General features: G+C 43.9%; 1 protein-coding gene across 2 annotated transcripts; it reads left to right on the forward strand.

Annotated features, from left to right (window-relative positions):
• The first annotated feature begins 5,779 nt into the window (after positions 1-5,779).
• Positions 5,780-13,469, forward strand: LOC134198416 (uncharacterized). 2 transcript variants are annotated; one of them, XM_062667808.1, is made up of 7 exons: positions 5,780-6,273; positions 7,223-7,447; positions 11,121-11,243; positions 11,314-11,385; positions 11,699-11,818; positions 12,938-12,988; positions 13,069-13,469. In XM_062667808.1, the coding sequence occupies exons 1-7, from the start codon at positions 5,982-5,984 to the stop codon at positions 13,110-13,112; spliced, it is 927 nt and encodes a 308-aa protein (XP_062523792.1). In that variant the 5' UTR covers positions 5,780-5,981; the 3' UTR covers positions 13,113-13,469. The 2 variants fall into 2 exon arrangements, with proteins under 2 accessions (XP_062523792.1, XP_062523793.1); XM_062667809.1 differs by having other exon boundaries at positions 5,790-6,273; positions 13,155-13,469.
• The last annotated feature ends 2,091 nt before the right edge of the window (positions 13,470-15,560 follow it).

A 15,560-nucleotide genomic window follows, 5' to 3' on the forward strand; every position in this document is an offset into this window, starting at 1 on the left:
AAACATGGCAGCTCTTCGACGGTCGTATCCAACGAAGTCACGACGCGTACCGACTCTCGTCATTTCGACAGTCCCGCTCAACGTCGTCTCTTCGAAGACGTTGCTGGCGTTTCGGGCAACAGGTGCATCGAACACGGCAGCTCTTCGACGGTCGCAGACTGGCAAACGACTGTGGGCGTATTTTTTCAAGACCCGGATATCAGCAAAAATATCTTCCCTTTCCCGACATCGCCGGCCATAGACGACACGCTCGGCGCGTACCGTCCGACGTCGGGAACGGGCAGTCTAAATTCGGTGGAGACACGATGCGCCGTTCCGGAGATATTCGCGCGCGAGCGGAAGCGAGCGCGATCGGCGGGAAACGGCGTCGTCGTGGGAGAAGTCAGGAAGACGACCGCAGTCTGACTTTCGACCTGAATGAATTCGGCGTGCGCGAGCAAAATTCGGCCGAGATCGGACTCGCCGTCTTCGAGAGACGCTCGTACGTACGGACACACAGACAGACAGACAGACAGACAGACACACAGACACCTCTCCTTTATATATATAGATATATATATATATATATGCGCCATCTATCAGTTGCAGTGGCAGCTGCATTCTGTAGGCACTCCTTTTTGGTAGTGATATGAACATAAGCGTGTTACTTAGTATGTTTGCAACTAATGTATTTAGACGAAATATTGTTTACCGGTATTTCACTTGGTCCAGTTGCTTGCGGGCAGGCATTAGTGCTAGCTACCTAGCAAATGTTGGCTTCGGGTCCGTATAGCCGCGGTATACAGCCGGTCTTTGCCCCTTTTATGTTGGGGAGTACCTGGAAATCCACGCCAATTACAGTACGTACACGAAGACTGAATAGCATACTATTTGCCCGTATATACCAATACACGCATGCGTACACGACATTTTCTCTTTCCTTTTGTAAGTTCTAACACAAAGCAACCTAACCAGGACTGTAAAACAACACGGAAAGTCATCTCGTAGAGTCCACGTAAATCTTAGAGTGACCAGCGGGCCTGGAGGTAGTCCGCTTGTTTCGTCGATCCAAATTGATGTTATGCTTCAGCTCTAGATTGAAGAGGAACGTGATTCGAACGATCAGGTGGTTCAAACTGATGAGTACAAGTAATCACCGGAGCTTCAATTAGTACGAGGTTGACGTTCCGAAGAGAACTATCTGATAACCGGAATGAGGTTGGCGAGTCGTGGTTCTTGATGGCGATTGGTTTAGAGCAGTGGTTCTTAACCTGGGTTCGGTGAGTCAGTCTCAAGGGTTCGGCGGAGGTCAAGACACACACCCGACTCATATGATTCGTGATGACACGCCCCGCTTTGCAGTAAATATTCATTATTATGTTTTTGTTTTTTTGTGTGAAAATCATGTTTTAATGGTTTTGTTCTTTAAACACTGATGTTGATGCACGGTTCATTTTGTGCACCAGTAAAATATATATCTATGACTATGTTTTGAATTTTATTTTTCCAATTAAGAAGGGTTCGGTGAACGCGCATATGAAACTGGTGGGGGTCAGTACCTTCAACAAGGTTAAGAACCACTGGTTTAGAGTATGCTGGTACCATCTTATGTCGTCTGACTGAATTTTTTATCCTCACCAGCTGACCCGGTTTAAACCTTGGAATCTGCACTGGTTGGTTGTGATCGAATTATATGACTTCATCTTCGCTTGTTGGCTTTGATGTCCTGTTATAACTGATCAGTGCTGGGTACAAGTGAGGTTACGACTTGGAATGGGTGTTGTAAGATGCTAAGAGGGAGTCGAAACTGCTCTCGAATCATAAGATGAAAAGGAGCATAACCCGTTCGTTGTACGTGCAATGACGTCACTGATGTACGATATTTCAAAAGGGTTTCTTGTAGAGCCTGACGAAAGGCTAGACCTTGTGCTCTGTGTGTACGTAGACACTGCATCAGTGTTTGGTTAAATGGTTCAACTCCTTCATTAGATTGCGTGTGATAGAATGCTGTTGTGTAATGCTTGATTTCTTTGTTGGCCAGAAAACCAAAAATTCGTGAGATGGAAATTGAGAACCATTGTCTGAAATTATAACCTTCAGTGGACCCCACCTTGTGAAAAGATCATATAGGAAGGAGATGACCTCTGAGACCTGTCATGACTGCATATTTCAGGCCACTTAGAATGCAGATCATGAACAACAATGATGTACTTGTGAGGGGAGGGAGCACCATGACTCTCACCAACTATATCAATCTGTAGCTTTTGCCATTGTTGTTTTGCCCACTTCACTAGGTTGAGCGGTAATTTAGTTGATTTGATAGACTTCCCACTCTGAATGCAAGCTTCACAACATGGTCTTCTGTCTGCCTATTAATGCATGGCCACCACACTGACGTACGACACTTTTCCTTGGTTTTGACCTGCCTGAATGGCCTTCGTGAGCCATAGATAAGACCTAGCTTCTGCTGCAGAGATGCAGGTATGACCGCACGTTCTCCTCTGGCTAAGCAGCTGTCATTCCAAACTGAGAACTCGTCTCGTACCTGATAGAATGGCCTAGTAGACTATCCTCTGTCATACTTCGCCAGCCGTTGTGCCAGTCAAATTGCAAACTTGACGTAGGAGATCATCACTGCCTGATGCGCGACAAATTTCGTCCAATGTGATGATGCTATCATGCTGTCAGCAGCTGCAGTGGCTCCTGTGTTGTGGAGGCAGTAACAGACGATATTCTGGGTGTGCTGGACAAACAATCAGCTACCTAGTTCTGACTTTCAGGCCTATACGAGGTAATGAAGGTGTACTGATGAAGACGATCGGACCATCTGTGCAAGCGAAGTGGACGTCGTCCAGTTCCTAATGAGGATAGAAGAGCAGTGAGAGCCTGAAGGTCAATTCTGACTGTCAACTGACGGTCATACAAGTAAACATGCCAATGTTCACATGCCCAAATGCAAGCTAGTGCTTCACGTTCGCCCATCGAGTACTTTTCGACATCAGTCAGTGCTGGTGAGGCATAATAAGCGCTTGGCTTCTCCTGACCATCAAGTTCCTGTGATAAGCCTGCACCAAGAGCGGTTGCTGATGTATCACAAATCAGAAATGTCGATGTTGAAGTCAAAGAATGAGCCAACACAGGAGTAGTGAGTGATGCCTTAATTCACTTGTTCAAATGATATCTGGCATTGTTCTGTCCAGTTCAAAGTAGTACCTTTCTTTAACAGGTGTCTCAATGGTGCCGTTAGAGATCCAAGCAAGCAGACATCGTCTATCATGTTCTTGGGTTGCTCCATGAACAACAATGTAGATAGAGACGCTATTGAAGTCAGAAAGAGTTGACACCATTATTTTCTGAAATAGCCTAGGAGCAGAAGACAGTCCAAAGGGACTTAGTTTGAACCTAAAATGCCATCATGACTGACGAACGCAGTAATATTTCTTCCTTTCTCTGTCAGTGGTATTTGCAGATAACCTTGACATAAGTCGATCCAATGTGCTGAAAATCTTGCTGCTTGAGACTGGCTAGTTCATCAGCGGTAGGCAATGGATACCTGCAATTGTCAGGAATGACTGCCTTATTGACCTCCCTGGGATCCACACAAGTTCGGTTACTTCCAGTCTTCTTCCTGACAACAACCAGATTAGAGATCCACGGAGATGAGTCAAGAGCTTCAATGATTCCTTGTGCTTGAAGGCGGTTCGGCTCAACTGACACTTCATCTCAGCTGACACTTCATCTCGTAGTGCCAGTGGCAAACGACGACAACATTGAATAACTGGAGGAATCATCGAATCCATCCTAGGCTCGTGAGCATATCCATCGAGCTCTCGAAGTTCACGGTCAAGAAAAAGAGACGGCCAACACCTGCTTATTTCAGCTACACTCAAGGTAAATAGTAGAGCTTGGTGTTGTGTAGCACTCGAGAGTCCCAAGTGATCAAAAAGATCGACGACCAACAAATTGGATTTCTTCGTGTTCACAGAGAACTGAAAATGATTGGCTGGCTGATCTTCATGCTGTAGAGGCAATGAAACGGTACCCTATGCCTTGATTGGTTTTCCATCGTATCTGGTAAGCTGATTTGAGGTGGTTTGCAACTTATAGTTGCAAAACAATTGACGCCATGTTTCTTGATTACTGATGACACTTTGGCTCCAAGTTCAACAAGAAATTTGAGGCTATATGACCAGCCACAACAAGAGAGCACAGTTTGAAACTTGTTTGTTGACAAGTAGATATTATATTTATAATGGAGTGCACTTTAGATGATCCGAATTAATTCTTGGAAGATCGACAGCATCGGCCGAAATGGTTCAACTTCTGGCATCGAAAACATTACTTTCCTTTGGCTGGACAAGATAAACTCCCAGATTCGTGGCCTGACGTACCGTAATTTCCACAATACGGAAACGATTAGGCCGGTTTTGTGGAAGATTGTGATGCAGATCGACAATATCACGGCAATCGAGGCGTCTGTTTGGGCTGCATTTGTTTTGCGCTATTCTCTCAATGTCGCTTGTTGTGGGTTGTGCAGATGCGGATGAGGTCCCGCCCAATGCAAGGCTTTATGCTTCGCGGATTCCAATTGACAGGCAATTTCCAGTGCTTTCGTGCTTGACAAATCGCCCTTTTCGAATACCAGTCGTTCCCTACTTTTGCTAAAACATCTGGGACGTGGTACCCAGACCAGAACTTTGGCAGTTTATACAGCTTCTACATCTAAGGATGTTGTTCCCATGCTAAAGGTACCAATTGTGGCACTATGAAGGATCTAAAGGTGTTGCACTAGGCTGGCGTAGGAGTCGTATACACTTGGCATTCATGGCTAACTTAGACTCTAGGGGTCGGGAATAAACAGAGCATTGCATAGAGCATTTTGTAACTAGATGATCTAGGAGCATCGTCTAGCTAGAGCAGTTTGGTTTGCTCGAATTAGCCGATTTGTCGAGTTTTGGACTTGGTCAATTTGCAGATATCACTATTAATATTAATCAAATGGTACCAGAAAGCTCTTTGAGGCCACAATTTCGGCACCATGCAGGGCCGGCAACATTGAGAGCTGGTGCAAATATTGCAGGCAGATTGGTCGTATACCGTAAGAGCGGACCTCAGGTGAATCCTGTAGCCCCCATACGTACGAGCCTGAATCGTGTGTTGTAAGCTATCACGTGTATGTGATATACATAGGACCAGGACAGACTCTAAATGCAAGTCTTTATTTATCTATTATGACAAACCTCGTTACGCAATTACTGTAAGGGACGGCGGAGCGACGGCGGGTTACAAAAAGAAATCGGAGTACACATGAACTAGAGTGGCCTTTCAGAAGGCATTTTCAGTCGGGAATTGCTTTCTGATGTTGAACTCAAACAAAACACTCCTGTTTGCATGGCAACCGAAAGTGCCTAAACACATCTATAGTTCTTGTGAACAGAGTCATACTGGAGTACTAAATTCAAATATTTTTCAGATTTCTCTGCTGCGATCGCCAAGTTTGGCAGCCATGCCCCTCCTTCCCAGCTCAGTCGCCACTGAGTGTTACTAGCAGTAACACACACTGGCACACACACACACACACACACACACACACACACACACACACACACACACACACACACAAACAAACACGCACGCACGCACGCACGCACGCACGCACACGCACACGCACACGCGCGCGAGCGCGCGCACACACACACACACGCACACACACACACACACACACACACACACACACACACACACACACACACATTGTTACTTTCTTTCGCACTGTACTGTACTAATTAAAAGTATTACTTTTCTTAATAATTAATTAATTAATATGTTGATTAATGCACTTAAAACTCAGTGACGAATTGTTCTTACGAGGCGATGTAATCAGCAAATTATTGTAAACGCCGTCGCTGCACGTTGCTTGCTAGAACATGCCAAGTCTGTACATGTAGACTGTACCATTACAATATTACGGCATTCAATTCATATTTGATATCAATTAATAAATGGCCGCTACTTACGACCCAGAGATCGACCCGTGGACAACAATAAGACTCAACTTCACGTATTGCAGCGAAAAGCTCGTCCTTAATCACGATCTGCTGCGTCTTCTGCTTCAGCACGGGTTTATATGCAAAGGAGATTACGAAGAATTGCTGATGCCGACCATTCTCTCTTCCAAACGTAAAGACCGTCTGTTGCTAGACATTCTACCAACGCGACCAGCTGACAAGTTTCCAGAATTCGTTGAAATACTTCGGCGTGTGGGACTCACTGACTTAGCGAACAAACTAGAAGGTGAGCAATGTAGCTAGTATGACGTACGTCACTGTAAGTGTTAGTTCGGTAAATGGTGGTCATCAATGATGACTCGTCGTGTCATGACGACCACTTGACTCTCATTTATCACTTATGATTTCCTCCTTTACCACTAAAATTTGTTTACTAATAGAGTTGTCTGTTTGGCCTGTTGAGGACGCAGATAAACACGTGATCTATTAATTCATACAAATATCAGTGATGTCTAAGTTTAGTCAAGCTACCCTACTATCAAACTACATCTGGTACAGAGCACAGACAATCAGATTGTCAACATTTTGATATGATGAATTACAATAGATAGCGATATATCTGGCTTTGCAACCTGCGTCTACCTAGTAACTAAAAGTTTATGGACTAACCCAGATGTCCTGGTGGAGACGTAGATGTAAATATCTTTATTCATTGTCATTGAGGTAGTCATGATGTCAAAATGTTGACAAATCTGATTGCCTGCATGTGGTCTGTGCTGGAAAACGGATTTTTATAATTTGTTTTGGAACTTAGTTTTGGTTAGTGTTGCCACCTCTCTGTCTATGAAATATTGACTTACTTTTGTTGTTTCATCCTCATATTTATTTAAACCAGGTGGTCACTAATATCAACTAGTCACATGACTGGAATACGACAGTTATTCTTGTACAATGAAGTAATGATATCAGGTAATTCATTAAAACAGTAACGTTACTACAAAATACTAACCCTAGGAGTAGTATGTACAAGAGTAGTTGCTCACAAGGATTAGCAAGCAGCGATCATGACTTATAAAGCGGCTACACCCATTTTCTAAACCAAGTGGCCCGCCCTATGCCAGGAGGTCTGAGGAACCCTGCTTGTTATGAGATATTACAATGCACAGTAGATGCTCATTTGGCTAATGGCTCTGCAATGAAGTATTTCAGTCTCACATCTGTTACTTACTTTTTAGGTCGTAGCCCATCTAGAAATCCAGCTTCACAGTACGATGAGCAGCTTCATGCACGATTGGCAGAGCTGGAAAGGAAAGTTCAAGATCAGGAAAGAACCATACAAGCTCAGGGATCAATAATGCTATCAAGTTCAAGACATGAGGCTCTATCTTCGACTCATCATGAGGTGGCATCTAATGTTGTGAACACTGAGCATCAGGAACAAGGAGAGATTCCAGTGTTTGGTAGGGTTTTATTTTGTACTGTAGATTTGTGATATTTTGTATTGGAGGGATGCATCTCTCAATACACTAGACGATTGTATTGGAGGGATGCATCTCACAATACACTAGACTAGATGCATCTTACAATGCACTAGACTATTGTATTGGAGGGATGCATCTCATAATACACTAGACTACTTTATTCGCTCTTAATAATGCCCATACTGAAATAACACCCATGCCCGTATATAGGCCCTTTTGCAGCTGGTCAGAACTTTCAGCCAGAAAAGTGCCCACGCCCAAGTATATGCCCACATAAGCATGTGCAGAGTAAACGACATGGTGTCCGGCAAACATCCGTCTCCATCAGTGTGCGTTTGATGAGCTGCATCAGCATGGTTTCAGTGTTGCGTGAAAGTTCTTACCGCTAAACTCATTTCTTTGGTGCAATTACTGATACTGATGCTTTTTGATAGGCTTCAGTAGCCTTATCCCCAGACTCACATGAGCCTGGCAGTATTCGGTTCCCGTATGGCTCTTTCAGCCTCCTGTGAGTCTGGACTCACTGCGCCTACTTTCGCACACTTACTTCACTAAGTGTCACCCTATGTCATAGCCTTGGCACCCCACGTGACTAAATACTACCTACATCACAAACTCAATTAGCTTATGTCTATCTAATGTGTGACCCAGCAGATTGTGTATCACACTCAAGCCTCCAAACAGCGCATGGTGACTCTCCACGGTGAGTGATTCATCAAGTTCACGCTCTCCGAATCTCCAGGCGTCTTCAGTATGTGGAAAGGTGAATGTATTCTTACGTTATGGTTCTACTCGTGTAGACTGGCGAGTTTGCCAAGTTGAGGTACAGCGATCTGGACTTCGCGTGTACTTCACTAGTTGTTTCATTCCACAACTGCTATCTGCACAGCTCTTGCTAGTGCGCAGACTCTATTATATAGGTCAGTAGGGTGCGCAATGGCAAACAGAGATTCACTGACGTGGAATTGCGGTCCTCTCTTCATGTTTTCAATTATGATGACTTTCATGAGAGTAAACTTGAAGTCTCCAGGACCATCCTAGGGGGAAAAGACATCTTTGTCCGCACAAACAACGAGTGAACTACACGTGAAGTCCGGATCGTTGTAACTAGACTTGGCTAGCTCACCAGTCTACACGAGTGGGACAATACAGTAGGAAGACCCTCACCTTTCCACATGCTGAAGTCATCTTGAGATTTGGAGAGCTTGAACTTGGTGAATCACTCATTGTAGAGAGTCGCCATATGCTGTTAGGAGGCTTGGGCATGATACACAATCTGCTGGGTCACACATAATTGAGATAGATAAAAGCTAATTGAGTTAGTGACATAGGTAGTATTTAGTCACATGGGTTGCCAAGGCTATGACTTGAGGTGACTCTTAGTAAAGTAAGCATGTGAAAGTAGGCGTGGTGAGTCCAGACTCATGGGAGGCTAAAAGTGTTATACAGGAACCGGACACTGCCAGGCTGACGTGAGTTTGGGGAAGAGGCTAGGCTTCAGGGCAACGACTTTGGTGGTTTGCCTGTGTGGTTAGTTTCTGCGTTTATGGTGATGGTGTACGGATACCAGTACCTTTGATCTTACAAGCAGATAATTGCAGACATTTGTGGTAATTCTGTCTTCAATTGTCTAAATGATGACTGGCCTAATGACAGCATTTTGCGACCATGTATACACGCCTAGGACCTAAGTACACCCATGCCTTAGTCTACGCCAGGAAAAGTTGTTCTTGTCTATACGTCCAGGGCATTATTCTGGCAGAATACAGTTTTGTATGGAGGGATGCATCTCACAATACATTAGACAGTCTGACTACTGTATTGGAGGGATGCATCTCTCAATATATATATCAGAACTCTCATGAAAAGCACAAGGCAAATTACAAGCAAACGACACAAACTATAATGCAAACTACAATGCAAACTAAAATGCAACCAAGCACACACACACACACACACACACACACACACACACACACACACACACACACACACACACACACACACACACACACACAAGAACATAAATTTAGGAAAGTCAAAACCTAAGTGACGTTTGGCAAGGTTAGCTGGCACACTGGTACCAGGCTTGCTCTTACCAACAATTGTCAATGCCCGATTATTGATCATGTCCGAATTTAGTCGTTGAAGTGTCACAGACAAACGACATGACCATTGTGCTTTGAATTGGCTTGCTGGCATGTCTAATTGCTTGGGCGCCATCTTGATCGTCTCTGTCAGTAGCTCTTCAGTCTTGGGACCCCAGCGTCCGAATACCTCAATTGCAATTGGGCGAAAGATGTGTCGTAGGGATTTGGCAGTTTCTGTGTACTTTATTGTTTTCTTCTTTTTCTACTGCTGCATAAAATAGACTATTGTATTGTAGGGATGCATCTCACAATACACTAGATTATTGTATTGCAGGGATGCGTCTCTCAATAAAATAGACTATTGTATTGACGAGATGCATCTACCAATACTTACACTTTTTTTGGAAAGATGCATCTCTCATTTTCTTTACTTCAATGCTGCACACAAAACATGTACACTGTAACAGTACATCTGCAATGGTCTCTGACTGTCTAAACCCTGACTGCTGTGGCATATGCAGAGAGTCCTCTATTGCTATCAATACCCACAGTCTAGGGCCCTTTGTTTCGAGTCGTATATAATGCCTCCAGGAAATTTTTGATTTGGTACAATAAGCTTGTAAAGATGAAAAAATTGATCAATTTCTACTTGACATCTGGCGCAGTCTATGCTTCTTGAGTTTCTCTTTAGGTGTTTTCCCATTGTAAGTAACCTGCGTTTTGGTTGTTCTTTGCGAGCACACTGCGTCCCATATTCTCACTATTTTAAGTCTCTTGTCTGATTTTTATTACATGCATGTGTACACTGCTAGTACAGCTACTACTAACGTGCATGCCTTGCACGCGATGTCACTGTGATTGGCAGACCCTCTCTTCAACAAAAATCGTGGCTGGTGTGGTTGACTTGTTAGTCAAAAGGAAAGCTTGTCGTATGACATTGAAGTTTTCACAGCTAATGGCTAATTAAATATTTCATATAGCCCATCAAATATGTTTAAGTGTTGAGGTTTTAATCTGCATTGTGGCACTGTTTTAAAATCATTACATGTTATTAGTATGTTTATATGTGTCGTTATGCCCCTCCATGATGCAAGTAAGGTCCTTACCCCATCTGGGCGCCCACTAACCCACCAGGTGAGCCCAGCAGGGTACATGTTTCTGTGTAGTCCACATGGCTATCAATGACTAGCCAATTCGATATAGATTGCAGGCATTATGGTGACCGTGTACTTCGTACAGCATGGCTATTGGATATCGTGCACTGACCACCAGGAAAGCACTGAACGTCATTGTATGATATCTAGTCATTAAACAATTGATGGTGTTATCAAAATTTGATGCACAAGCTTGCTTCAGCAACACCTTGTGAGTAACCCTGCGTACGCCACTGATGAGCAACTGCTTAGTAAGGGGCACTGACCATGCAGTGCAACATGACACACTTTAGAACTAATTATTGTGTGGCATGGTGCTTCTGTAATAGCCATAAACATCTGCCATTGTTTGTATGCAAAGTTGTTGATGGTAGAACTGAGTGATTATGTGTGGTTTGTCTCCACTAGGTCTCAATGGTAGACAGGGTGCTTCTTCATTATCACCTCAGCACCAGAGTACAACATCAACTGGACAACTTGATTCGCACTTTCCACAAATACCTTCACCATCACTTTATCAACAAACAGAAAGTATCGTTGATGAACTACATTACGTATTTATCATTTACACTGCATGCAATCAACTGAATCATGTTTTCAGGGGTTGGTCTGCCTACTGTTGTTGAATGTGATGGGGCTCATCCCATTACTCATGAAAGCTCTCGTACCAATGGTGAGTTGCACTTGAATTGTTCTCATATTTAGGCAATTTCCAAGCTTGCAGTCATCACATGATTATGTTCTTGCTCATGTTGCACAACATGTCTTTTCTCCTGCTGCTTTTCCTCACTTAGCAGGAGAGAAGACACAACCAACGTGTGCAAGAACATGATCACGTGATGACTGAAAGCATGGAATCGAGGCTGTGTGAATATGTGAGTAACTGTTGGTCATGCTCTGCTTGTATGAGGTTGCAGGCAGTGTTGCCTTGCTTGTTTGTGTGCCGTGTAGTTCTCTCATTAATATTTTTGTGGTTGATATGCCAGACTTGAATATTGATGTGAATGTGGATGAGTGGGTCGAAGCAGAAAGAAACGAGTACTATGATCTGGGTAGTCAGGCTTACAATCTTTCAAGTGGCAGAGAATGGAGTGCAAGATATGGAGGTTATGATAAGTTTTTTACTTTATTGCCTGTTTTGCTTGCTCTTAGTTTGTTTTCTACACGTGGTTGTTAGTAACCCTATTTGTATCTGTTTGTATATGTTTCTGTTGGTTCGAGTGCTGCATGTCTGTTTTGTCTGTTTGTGAAATGAATTGTTTGAAACAGATTATACATTCATGAATCTGTGATGATTTTCAAAGCCATATGTCTTGTAGCTTTAGGTGCCATCTAACTGTCTGTATATGCATATGCTGTTTGTAAATTGAGTCAGGCTAGATTGTGGTCTCCTTGTCGCAGTTGCATTACATCTCTGCAGAGCTACAGAAAACAGTGTCATCAATTATTAGTCTTGAATTTCTTGACATTTCTGTGTTGACCACTTGAGTTGAAAGTTGTGTGTGTGTGTGTGTGTGTGTGTGTGTGTGTGTGTGTGTGTGTGTGTGTGTGTGTGTGTGTGTGTGTGTGTGTACGCATACACACCCACATGCTTCATCTCTTCCCTGGCTGCCTGCCTGCCTGCCTGCCTGCCTGCCTGCTTACAAATATTCAAAGGAGATCTTGCCAGATGGATCCAGCTTTGAAATTGTTCGCTAGTTTTTTAGCATTTCGGCACATGGGTATCACAAGCGGAGAACATACTGCATAAACTGGGAAGAAAGACAGGGCTCATTGAAGGAAGACGAGTAGATGCATGATTTTATGTCATATTGGCGATGACGTTTTTCTGTGACTCTCCAAAAATGCAATAGTAAATTTGTCTTGAGAAAAGTGTCTAAGTTGTCAACAAACAGACTAATGGAGCATAGTGTAGTTATCAGAGATAGATACATTCAGTGCTTCACATATTGAAATAGTTGAACTTGTTTATGAAGCACTTCCTTTTAATTATTGAAAAATCATGTATTCTAGTGGGTAGAGATGCTATATTCTAATCAAATAACCCGCCTGCCTGCCTGCCTGCCTGCCTGCCTGCCTGCCTGCCTGCCTGCCTGCCTGCCTGCCTGCCTGCCTGCCTGCCTGCCTGCCTGCCTGCCTGTCTGCTTTGTGTCAACATTTGTCAATTTTTTGCTTTAGTCTCAACTGGTTGAGGGTAATTGTTAAAATGTCTTGATTGCTTGTAGACACAAAAGTACACTCTATTCCTGAATCTGACCAATTGTCATCTGTGCCAGGTACTTCAATTTGGCATATAATTTGTATAGTTAGTATCATAATAGACACATAGTATTGTATTGCTGGTATTTTGTTATAGTGTGCTATTTTATGCCGTTTCATTTCAATATTTTACAAATTTGATACCACTTTGTTTCTTCTCGTAAGTGTTTGTTGTTGCTTTAGACTTTTGAATATTCAACTTGTGAGTTACAGTGTTGGCCACATCACTTATACTGACAGCTGCATTTGATTATGTAATCTTTTTCTTAGTGATTTGTACATAAACATATTGCTTTAGTACATACTGGGCGTAGTGACTTATCAGATGGGTTCGTGCAGTTTTGTAACTGTTTTAAGCATTTTTCTCTAAGGTTCTAGTTGTATCTATTTTAATAGAACTTTTCTTTACCGGTATTTCACTTGCTTGTGGGCAGACATGAGTGTTATCTACATGGCAAAGATTGGACTATTGTATGCATTGAAAGACGCGTAACAGTATCAGAGTACTGAATAGCAACAGAATGACGTCTCCCAGTGTACATACAAAGCTTGTACAAACATTTTCAGACATTCTACTAAACCCGTGGGTTGCGTACGTAACTAGGCATGCCATCTCCTCGTAAGAATGTACGGAGACGGAGATTCCACATGCAAAATGCGCGCACGTACAGGTAACAACTAGACTCGTGACCAGTCTCGCCGCGCCTTCGTTATTCCCGGATGTTCAATCCTCCCAATCCGGGGAATGACGAAGGTGGGGGAGACTGTCACGAGTCTAGGTAACAACCTCTGCAGAGCACAATGATCCTTACGATGGCGCAACTCTCTAGTAAAAGCCGACTGCGTAGAACATCTAAAATACAAAGGTGTGAATCTACTTCCTGATTGCTAGCCTAAAGGGGTATCACTAAAGAGACGTCATGACGTTGTAGGCCCCGGATGCTTTGCCAACAGCAGTTTAGGGGCGTCTGACCAGTTTTCAAAATGCCTGCTTCTGTTTGCCGCAAACTTCCGGTCTAATGATATAGCTAATTAACTAGATAACTAACATATTTTTCTTATCAGCAGCCCGGTTCATGCTTGATTGTTCATGTGATTCTTGATGCTCTAGTTAATGCTTGAAAGGTCTTGTCTTGTCACGTCTTGACTGTGTTGACCAGTCATGACAGATGTCACGACAATTCAAACCTACGAGTCTAGCGAGTTACATGAGCAGCCACGCCCCTTAGCGCGCGCTGGCCGTACCAGTGTTCGTTTTCTTCCAACCTGCAGTTTCACCATGAACTCCTCTAGACCAAAGCTGATGGCAGCTGAACGTATTGCTAGCGGCCTTCTTTGTAGCGTTTGTGACAACCTCTTGTACGAACCGGTACTGTCTCTTTGCGGCGAACGATTCTGTCATGGCTGCTCCACGGCAACCATCGAGTAAGTCGTAGCTACAGCAGGTGTAGGAGGTTTATGGTATCTAGAAGGAACGGCATGTAAGTTGTAACAGTTAATTAAGCCCGGTTCACAGTGCGACGCTAGCACGAGCGTCCTGCGACCGTCGTGGACACTGACGATGAGCGAGCGTCTGCGTGACACTGTGAACATGTCAGCGTCCGTGACGCTTGCACGACGCTAGGCGAGCGTCCCCGACGCTGGAATAGAGAAAAGTTATAATCGAACGTCCTAGCCGGAAGTGACCAAGCGTCAGATGACATCACGGACTCATTTTCAACCAATCGAAAGTCAGTCAGAGCAACTAGACGTATCCGGGATATTCTATTCGTTCACATAGCATCGATGATAAATTCGTCGCTGGCAGTTTTCATCGAGTCAGTGTGTGCGTCACTGCGTAGTTTTCCTCATGCGTTTGACAAGCTCAGTCAAAAAACTGCAAGGACCTAAGGATGAAATAGAACGCTTAGGACTACGGCGCAGCTGCAACAAAAGCAAAACGTCGTCGTCCCTGTCTGTCACAAGTACATTGTACACACGTGGTTACTTTGCAGCGCCAGACCACTGTCGCAGTGTGTTCTTTGTGCCATGGACGCTCGTCAGACGCAATACTGTGAATGGTACAACGCCAGCCTCTTCGCTGACACTCGTGTGAGCGTCCTTGTCAGCGATCAAGACGCTTGCAGGACACTGTGCTAGCCTCGTACTGTGAACTGGGCTTTACAGTGCGCCCTAGCCCTGGAATTTTGATGTTATCTTTTTTTAGCGTACAAAATTTAGAAAGAATTGGCAGGTCAGCAAGAGTTGTGAATATCAGTTTGCAAGTAGCAGTCCTTGCTGTCAACTGTCTATAGCTCAAAGGTGCAGCTCGTGTTTGCGATGTGGATATCCCATTACGGGGTTTCTTTGGTCGTCTGTAATTACGTAATGGTTTCCAATGGTCATAGCGGTTTGTAACCACTCCCCAAATGTCCTGGGGGATCACTCCAAACGCACCGTCACAAGAGTGTGTGCTGTGGGATGGTGTGTGGTCGCAAGCGACTGTATGTGCATCTGCACCATACATAGAGTACGTGTCTTCCGCATTCTCTGCGGGCCCAGCTGTGGCCTGGGTAGAGCATGCACACGTTTGCATCGAACTGTTATCGT

The sequence above is a fragment of the Corticium candelabrum genome, chromosome 2, assembly GCF_963422355.1.
Source record: "Corticium candelabrum chromosome 2, ooCorCand1.1, whole genome shotgun sequence".
Lineage (NCBI taxonomy): Eukaryota > Metazoa > Porifera > Homoscleromorpha > Homosclerophorida > Plakinidae > Corticium > Corticium candelabrum.